This window comes from Pelodiscus sinensis, chromosome 10, assembly GCF_052426305.1.
Source record: "Pelodiscus sinensis isolate ZL-2025 chromosome 10, ASM5242630v1, whole genome shotgun sequence".
NCBI lineage: Eukaryota > Metazoa > Chordata > Testudines > Trionychidae > Pelodiscus > Pelodiscus sinensis.
Window position 1 is genome coordinate 2,981,310 of NC_143061.1, and position 9,607 is coordinate 2,990,916.

The 9,607-nt window shown below is 45.6% G+C and overlaps 1 protein-coding gene across 2 annotated transcripts; it reads left to right on the forward strand.

Annotated features, from left to right (window-relative positions):
* The first annotated feature begins 1,695 nt into the window (after nucleotides 1-1,695).
* Nucleotides 1,696-7,750, forward strand: TMEM207 (transmembrane protein 207). Of its 2 annotated transcripts, XM_025178456.3 has the most exons (5): nucleotides 1,699-1,889; nucleotides 3,882-3,919; nucleotides 4,347-4,391; nucleotides 5,311-5,450; nucleotides 6,424-7,750. In XM_025178456.3, exons 1-5 carry the CDS (start codon nucleotides 1,815-1,817, stop codon nucleotides 6,567-6,569), a joined length of 444 nt encoding a protein of 147 aa, XP_025034241.3. In that variant the 5' UTR covers nucleotides 1,699-1,814; the 3' UTR covers nucleotides 6,570-7,750. The 2 variants fall into 2 exon arrangements, with proteins under 2 accessions (XP_089636821.1, XP_025034241.3); XM_089780695.1 differs by lacking the exon at nucleotides 4,347-4,391 and having other exon boundaries at nucleotides 1,696-1,889.
* Nucleotides 7,751-9,607: the final 1,857 nt, after the last annotated feature.

A 9,607-nucleotide genomic window follows, 5' to 3' on the forward strand; every position in this document is an offset into this window, starting at 1 on the left:
AGAACCCACCAACCCCAGCGATTCCCATCACTCCAAAAATCCTCACTTGGGACCATTTACTCCTGCACACAGAGAGGCTGTGTCTAGACTGGCCAGTTTTTCTGGAAAATCGGCCGCTTTTGCGGAAATACTTGCCAGCTGTCTACACTGGCCGCTTGAATTTCTGCAAAAGCACTGACTTCCTAGTGTAAGAAATCAGGGCTTCTTGCGGAAATACTATGCTGCTCCCGTTCGGGCAAAGTCCCTTTTGCGCAAAACTTTTGTGCAAAAGGGCCAGTGTACACAGCTCAGATTTGTTTTCTGCAAAAAAGCCCCAATGGCAAAAGTGGCGATCGGGGTTTTTTTTGTGCAAAAGCGCGTCTAGATTGGCCACGGATGCTTTTCCACAAAAAGGGATTTTGTGGAAAAGCGCCCGTGCCAATCTAGATGCTCTGTTCCGAAAGTGCTTTTAACGGAAAGCATTTGCGGAAAATCATGCCAGTGTAGATGTAGCCAGAGGCAGACAATATCGCTAAATGCCTGACAACTTTTGAAAGGCTGTATGCACTGCATGATGTCCCTCGTGCCAAGAGAGTTCCTACCCTCACTGCAGAATGAACTGATTAAGTGTATTCACTGAAGTGCCTGCTGAGGATGCTTTGCAAATTCTAAACCACTGTGGTGCAAAGATTTCAGATTGCCCAGACACACACAGAATTACAGTGAGGAATGCAAAGGGGGATATTGGTCTGAGTAATGAGCAATCTGTTAACAAAATGGAAGATTTGATCGGAAAATGGGCGTGATTCCCATTTCTGCTCTGCCTGGAGACAGCACAAAAACATCCTTTGTCCTGCGATCTAATGTGGCACTGCCACATTCAAACCAGATCAGGAGAATGCCAGGGAGGAACACGACAGTGAAGAACAATCAACCAAACTTTTGACTCTCAAGGTTTGGGTTTGTTTTGAGGGCTGGGCACGGATTTGGGTTGGCTTATCCTTTTATCCAAACTGGATGCCCTATTCCTACAGGGAATTATGCTACAATCCACCCGGAGAAAGGGATGCCAACTGCTGTAGTTCAAGAAATCATTCTCAGCCATTCTTGCACTGTCAGAAATTAAGGGATTAACGGCATCAGCCAAAGCCCTTCAAACTCAGTGGGCATCTTTCCCTTCATTGCAGTGAGCTTTCGATGCAGCCCTAAAAGAAATGCTTTCCCTCTAGCTCTCACGGCTGAATTAAGGTTTAGGGATTATCATACGGCCAATAAATTCATGCTCCTTCTGAGATCAGGTGCAAATAATAGTACGAGGATCCAAAGAGTACGAACAAAAGAGGAAGATGTATCTAAAAATAACCCCTCCATGCCATATCCTACTCATTGCATTGTGCTTATGCACTGAAACTGACAGAACTATTTGTGTGGGTCAGGCAAGCATGACCCCCCCACCCTAGCTGTTGTAAGCCGGGTGTTCTTACTCTTCCTCTCCCATTGAAGTTATTGCAGGACAAGTCCTCTATTTGCAGCAGGTACATGTACAATGTTGTGTTAATATGGAACCAGGCACTAGCAACAGGAGCTATTGAAAGCTACAAAAGGATCTGAACATTTGCGAGGTGCTGACCTCAAACGACTATTCATTAGGACTCCTGGCTATTTGAGTGTGTTCATGCAGAGCCGCATTCATTCCCTGGCTCTTGCTCCTGAGTCACAAGGATAATGTATTCCCTGGCTCAAGGGAGAATTTACAGGGATGTGTAAAAGCTCCAGATCATAAGGGGAGAGATGCAGCTATAAACAGAACCTTACAAGGGCTTCTCTCGTTAGCAATGTGGAGAGCCAAAGTTCTGCATCTCACCTGGCTGATCTCCGAAATCGGAGGCCTATGTCTGACTTTGTTCCAGGTAACAAAACCTTTTACGGGGTCAGACGTTGATTGGTTATAGAGCTCTGTTGGGCAAGGTTTTATTCTTGGGATAATGTGTTAAAGATATTTGTGAAGACCGCTGAGTAGTTGGTCTTTTATAGTCACAATCAATTCCAGCTCAGGTATCGATATTGCCTTCTAGTATATGAATCCTTGTACTCAGCATATTTGAAATTAGAAAGCGCATGTCTCCAGATGAATTATTTGGATTTCATTTAAGACAATTTATCTATCTATCTACAGTGTCATTCAGGTATTTGTGTATCCGTAAGATAAGGGATGATGCCTTCACATGGGGACGTTTAAAGAATGTGATGGATACATCAGATAATTCAGCCCTAATAAAGCAATCATAGATACACATGATCCTGGGAATAAACTGTCTCAGTTTCTTTGACTTGCTCTCCTAATTGGCAGAAGTGAGGCAAGCAATTTAAAAATGCTGCAGCACCAGGGGTGTGTGACTTAGCAGATGAACACAATTTTAAAAGGGTACGTCTGGAAAAGTTCATCTTGAATTCTCAGTCTCTTTCTGTTCCTCATTTCATTTTAAATCACCCATGAAATGTCACAGATAATATTTTATTTGAAGGATTCATTACACACAGGGACTTCCGTTATCTCTGGGCACTGATCCTGCTCCCAGTGAGGCTAATGGCAGTGCAGACAGGATGGGGCCCTTTAGATAGACTTGTAAGATGATTTTTGCTGTGGGGGATGTTGCATAGTACTTAAACTAATCCCTGCTCATTAGAAATGTGATGTGATCTGTCTGAATCTGTCTTACATGCAAAAGAGCTTTTTAGTTTTCACGCAAAGGACACATCTACATGCCTGTCAGACACTTGCAAAAAAGAAATGACATATAGTAATTATCTGCAAATTATGTCTAACTTTTTATCTAAGACCTAAATCTAATTTGTCACATTTTATTTATCCTGTCACAGGATATTACTGCCATTTGATGTTTGATTTAAAGTTTTCTGCGACAGAGCTGGGATGTGATTCAGCCTGTGCTTATCAATTAGTTTGTTCGCTTTCCACACTCAAGCTAGGAAATGCAGTTAGTGGGAGGAACGTTTGCCATGTTTAAGTGGTTGTTATAAAATATTTCCCCTAAGCAACTTTCGGATTCACACCAGAGACCTGATCCTAATTGGACGTTCTGCCCATCATGTAACAGTAGCATTCCATGCCCTCTAGAACTAGATACGTTCTTGGAGGTGAGGTCCATCAATGGCTATTAGCCAGGCTGGGCAGGAATGGTGTCCCCAGCCTCGGTTCGTCAGGGGCTGAGAATGGGTGACAGAGGACGGAATCACCGGAGGATTTCCTGCGCTACTCCCTCTGGGGCACTGGCCACTGGGCTAGATAGACCTTCGGTCTGACCTAGTCTGGCGCTGTTATGGTCTTATGTTATGTTCTCTGTGTCTAGTCAAAGCAACTCAAATTACAAATATTGAATATTCACAATGAACGGTTTGCAAAGGAGCTACAAACCCCGCAATTATTCAGTGAAATTGTTCAGTAACAAATTGTGAGTAACAAATCAACGCCAGTTCTGTAAACATTTCTGTTTACACTTGTTTGTATCTCTTGGCTCTTGGCTTTCGACATGTCACTTCACAAAAACGTGCTTCCCCCCGTTAAACATCTTAATAGTATGTCTGTCTGTCAGCTTTTCTTAGAAATCGAAGGATCTGATCAAATTGCGTGAAAGACTTTCAGTGGTTTCCAGAGCAGTTGAATCAGGTCATTAACAGAAAAATCTATGGGCCCAAGTCAGCAACCTCTATCAAGGCTGTTAGTCTTCTGCACTCAGGCACACACATGCAATGGGACTGTTCACACAAATAATAGTCACAGAATCTGGCCCTGAATTTGTCTATAGCTGTTTCTCAGTTTAAATAAAAAAGGCCTTTTAATAAGATATTGTACTTGTCCTGATCGGTTGACATATGTGTTTCAGTTAGCAGACTGTGATCCGAAATGTGAACTGGATGAACCGTAAGTAGTCTTCACATTTGCATGGATTTTTATTTTGTCTTCAGAATTTGCCAGGCAATGCAAAGGAAGGAATATGCCAAGTCGTTGCTCTAAACAAGAGTAGCATGTTCATTCCGTTAATATAAAAAGACTAGCTGTGGCTGTTTGAGCTTAATTTTTCTTCAGAAAAAGAAAAATGCCATGTACAAGAAAGCAATGGATAATTGTGTTGTGTTGCTAACAGAGAATGAATAGGATGTACAGTATATTTAATGGAAAATAGTTATGCACTATTTGCATTTAGGCACATCCTGTTAATTAAATGACGTGCTACCATAACGTCATTAATACAGCTGATTCTTCCTGCACCCCTGGATAACACTTCAACTGACTGCATACACCTGAGCCAGCATTGTCCCAACATGTTGTCTGTTTGTTTAATTGCTAGATGTGTTAATTACAATGAGGAGCACCTCAGTGCCTGGTATATCGGGTAAGTACTGAACCCTTCCCAAAGAAAGAGCTGGCAAAATGTCTATTCTGATTGACAGGCAGGAATGCTGATGGAGTAAATGGACCAAACCCCCAAATCCAAAATAAATGATGTTGGTGCGGACTCAAAACCGTAATGTTTTGGGATTTGAGGGTTCTTATATTTGGGTTTTTTTTATCCTTTAAAAAATTAAACAATTGCAACCAGATTTCTTAGTAAGATGCCATTTGAAACAAAAAACTTGCTAGCTTCCATTTTGATTGTTTTTTTATTTTTATTTGACTGATCATATTTGCCTAATCTGACCCAAAACTGCATTTTTTCAGCAAATAAGCTATTTGATTGGAAAATTTTGCCCAGCTCTGATAGCTGTGGAGGGAGCTATTGGTATCAAGATAACATTTTTCTGAACCCTTCACTTGAATTTTCTGTGTGTACAGCTGCTATTTTGTGTTGTGCCCAGACCGAATCCTTTGTCCACATTTCCTTTGCTGTGCACAGCTGATCAACGGATCATTTTAATGGAAAAAGCCAACGTGTTTCATGAAAAGGGTTTTGCAGCAATTTTGAATCTTCAGAAAAAGCCAGACAGCTGGAAGGACCTGATTCAGAGTCCAAGGGAAGTTGGAGGAGTTTGGCCATTGGCTGTAACAGTCTGTACAATGCCGGGCCAAAAACTGCCCTTCCCAAAAAAAAAAGGTTTGCAAAAAAAATTTTTTTTGACTTTTTTTGTGCAAAAATGTTCAAGAGAATTTCCATAATTGAACCAACTTTGCCTTCTTTTAGTTAGCAGGTCTCTTCTCTTCATCAGCTCGAACCTTCCCAGTCGCCCCAAACCTTTCCTCCTGCCCCTCACGTCTGAATCCATTTGCAGTTGCCACCTGCCGTTGATTGTTCCCTGTCTGTGTCTGTGCCTCAGGTTACTGGCGTTGCTCCTTCTGGCCTTGACCCTGTCCTGCGGGTTCCTCTTCTGCATGCAGTGCTGGCTGAAACGCCGGAGCAGCTTCCCCTGCCGGCGCACGCTCGCCGTGTTTGCGCTCAGTGACGCCGATTCCCTTGGTGGGTAGTTGGCATCTGGGGCTTTGCCCCTCCCTAAGCCGGCTCCTGCAGGGTCCAGCCCAAACCTCCGTGACAGGGCCGTCGTTCACTGAGAGTTTTGGCTCTGGGCTTCCTTCCTGGAGAGCTGTCCATTCGTGGGGCATTTGAAACAGTCATTAGGTTTCATATTCATTGAAACGTTGCCGCAATGGACTACGGGCACTGGGTTAATTGGTGCCAGCCTCTCCCGTGAAGCACCCAAAGCTAGGCTCCTAGGGTGCATCTACAGAGCAGGGCTTAGCTTGAAATAAGCTAGGCAAATTGAGCTAGGTCAGGGCTGGCCTTTCCATGAGGCGAACTGAGGCGGCCGCGTCAGGTGCCAGACTGGTGGGGGAGAAGGGCGCCACTAGGACCCAGAGAATGGAGACTTTTCAAAGATTTGGCCCAAGCAAGGGGGCATCATTTGAGCTCCCCGCCTCGGGCTACAATGTTGTGGGCCAGCCCTGAGCTACGTCAGTTGCGTAGCTTATTTCGAAATAGGGAGCGTCTACACAGCACTTATTTCGAAACAGAGCGCTCTTCCTCCGACTTCCCTTCCTCCTCGTACAATGAGGATTACAGGAGTCGGAGTAAGACGTCCTCCAGCCAGGGCCGGCTCGAGCCATTCCTGCGCCCCGGGCAGCGGGCACACGGCACATGCGCGGCCCCGCCCCTGGGTGCGCTGCGCACCTTGCAGCTGCCATCAGGCACCCCCCTTAATCTGGCCCTGCCTCCAGCTTGACAGTACGGTATTTCAACATTACGTCGAAACATCTGCCTGCTATGTAGACGTGGACTAAGTTATTTCGAAATAACGTTGCTGTGTAGACGTACAGAAGGGTCTACATTATTTCAAAATAACCATCCCCACAGCCACCTTGGTCCCTCGTGTGCGGTGTCACTCAAAGCTGGTGTATGGTTACCCAGACGAGCTCCATTTGTCTCTTCCCACTAGGTGAAGCTTCCCCGCGTGCCTTTTCTGGAGTGCACACCTGCCCTCCCAACCCGGAGCTGGGCCCTTCTACCACCCCGCACGCCATCCCCGGGGGGGCTGGACCGCCTCCTTCCTACGAGGATATTATGAAGACAAGCAAACATTAGGGGCCTGATTCACACCCTGTGTTACTCCAGAACGACACCAGTGTGAGAACAGGGTCGGCCATGAAGGTGAAGCCGAGAAAGAGGAAATATTTTATATTTAAATTAAAAGGGGAAACAAAATGCAATCAGAAGACGACCCATTTTTTTCCTTTATACTCCCCACAGAGAACAAGTTTGCCCTGTAGGATCAAAATTTGGGTCTGTATTTTAGGCTCCTCCCAAGCTTAGGTCTGTCTGTACCCAGAATTTTTGGTTCCACCTGAAGATTTAGCCTGTATCCTAATTCCTCCCAGCCACTTACAGCTCCCTGACTTTCAGGGGTGAAGGCTAATCCGTGAGTAGGCAGTGGCTTCCGAAGCTTCCAGCAGATGGTTTTACTTCCGTCACTTGGCCATGAGCCAGCGTGGCACCAGGTATCAGAGTCATACTCTTCTACTGTGCTGTGTAATGCTATTATGCCACATGTGGGAGAGGGGCTGTTTGCCTTCTGGAAACCCGTCGCATGGCTTAAAAGCAATGGACAATGCAAAATGCAGCTGCTATAAAGGTGGTGGAGGGGAAGCATGAGCATGTGTCGTGTGGTTCGATTTTAGATCCGAGGGAAACCAGGACACTCTAGAGAGAATTAACCACGTCTTTATCGATTGCAAGCTGTAAGCAATTAATACAGTTGTTTAAGTTTCACAAGCCTTAAAAACAATTACTACATGATTTAAACCTTAAATACTATCCATTCTAAAGCAATTAGTATAGCACAGAACAATGCAAAAGCAAGTAATAGAAGATTTATTATCTTACAATAATTAAGCCTAGTTCACTTACACTTCACCCGTATGCCACCTACAGCATTTTAGTCCCACGCGTCAGGATGCCATGCACTGCCGTAGCTGGTGTGAAGGGTCTGTTATTTCTAGTTACATTGAGCAGCGCCTGTGGGTAATCCAGTTCGTTCCCTTCCATCAATTCTTCTTACTAAGCCCATTTTATAGCAAAGCGAGACTTGCTCATTCTAATAATATTTACCAATTGATTACGTATTGTGTAAGATACCTACAATGCCCAGTGCCCCTCTTTGGGGTACATCCTGCTACTCAGGATGTTGCAAAAACTATGTGTGGTTAATAGTTTTATGACTGTATCTGGAATTTTTGCTTATCATAAATAAAATGTACTAATACAAAGTTCCTCCTGATGTCCGTGGCGTGGTCTGACTGTACCACGCTGGATGTGCACGCTTGTGCAAAAAACATTCCCGCCTCTCAAACCTCACCCCTCAGACTTGCCTGCGTGCTCATGTGCACCAGACTTGAGACAGGCCCGCGTTTTGCTAGTTGGAGATCTGCACTGTGGTCAAGGCAGACGTTATTATTATAGTCAAGGCAGGGCCGTCCAGGTTCCCCTCCAGCGTGGTATTGTCAACAGAAGCCAAATGAAAATGTTGTCTTGGTTATTTGCAGAGTACGTCAATGCTCACGATTTCAGTAGCAGTCCTGTGACCACCTCCCCTGCAATATCTGGAGAGCCCTTCAGATCCACAGGCATCCGTTTTATTGCCAAGGCTCCTTGTTGCGGATACAGAATGCGGACGCCCAGGCAGCGTTTGTAAAGGAAAGGAGTTATGTTCGACACTACAGCTCCAGCAGGAGATTCCCGCCCCTGCCCAGCGCTGGTTGGCTGAGGCGGAGCAGGACATGCCTTTCTCAACAGCTGTGGTGGGAGGAGAGGCACTGGGAGGCGCACCCCGGCCCTGGCCCCCAGAGCTACCGCAGCCCGGCCACCAGCGGTTCACGGCCCGCGGCCCGGTACTGGTCTGCAGACTGGCGGTTGGTAAGTGCTGGTGTAGACGTGCCTTAACAGATTTATTTGGGCAGAAGATTTTGTGGGTCAAACCCACAAAAGCTGATGTCCAAATAAATCGATTCGTCTTTAAGGTGCCCCAGGACGACTCATTGTTTTTGCAGATACAGACTAACACGGCTCCCCCTCTGAGAACAGCTTGTAATTAACTCAACACAAATTGTTGGCCCAAAGACGGGAAGGAGGGTTGCCTAGAGTAGGGCTCAGCAACCTTTTCAACCAAAAGAGCCAAACGACATCAGCATTCAGAACAGGTGGTCAACTAAGAGCCGTAGAAGAATGCCCCTTTGCATGGCTGAAAAGATACAACTTCATATTATTGGTAATTGACATGGTGAGTAATAACAGTATCAATGAAACATTGTACTTTATTTACAAGCTTTATTTCATGGGACTTCTGCAGCTGCACGTATCATTGAAGTTTACATCAGAACTGGTCAAATTCAGGTTCGTGCAGCATTCAAGCGACATGAGCAATGACACGGTTTTACATTTTTAAATTAATTTTTCATTGGAATGTACAAAGTTGTTGTATTTTGGGAACAACAAAAGCGCTGGATTTGGTTCCATGCTGAGCTGTCTTTGGCTCGAGTGCCACAGGTTGCAGGCCCCTGGTCTAGTGGTTCAGTCACAGGCCTAGGCTCAAGAGGGCTGGTTTAGCTCCTGGTGAAGCTACGTGCTCCCTTTGCAACTTTGGGAAATCACTTACTCCCCCCTGGCCTTGTGAAATGAGGCAGTAGCACATCCCCGTGTGGGGTGTTGTGAGGATCAGCCCATCAAAGGGTCTGACATACTCCTCTACAACTGGTCATACAAGTACTTAGAAAGAAAATGAAACGGCTCAATACAAATCTATTGAGGGAGACAGATACTCTGCCAGTTTCAAGCCAAATGACCTCAATCACCTCTTCATTTAGCAGCTGCCTTCACGTCTGCAACCCCCACACACCGTCTGGGGGAGGGTCCCTGTTCCATGAAGCGGCACCATGACCACTTACAGAGAGAGGAGTTTGCTCGACAGCCTTCCCTGAGAGCCAGCTGGCTTGTAGCTCAAACGGTAGAGGCTCAGCAGCCGCCTGGGCCAGGTGGAGTGTTACGGTTCCCTTACAACGATACATCACAGAACCGGCTCCAGCCCCCACTCAGTAACCTAGGAAAATTACACAGCACCCCTTTGCAAG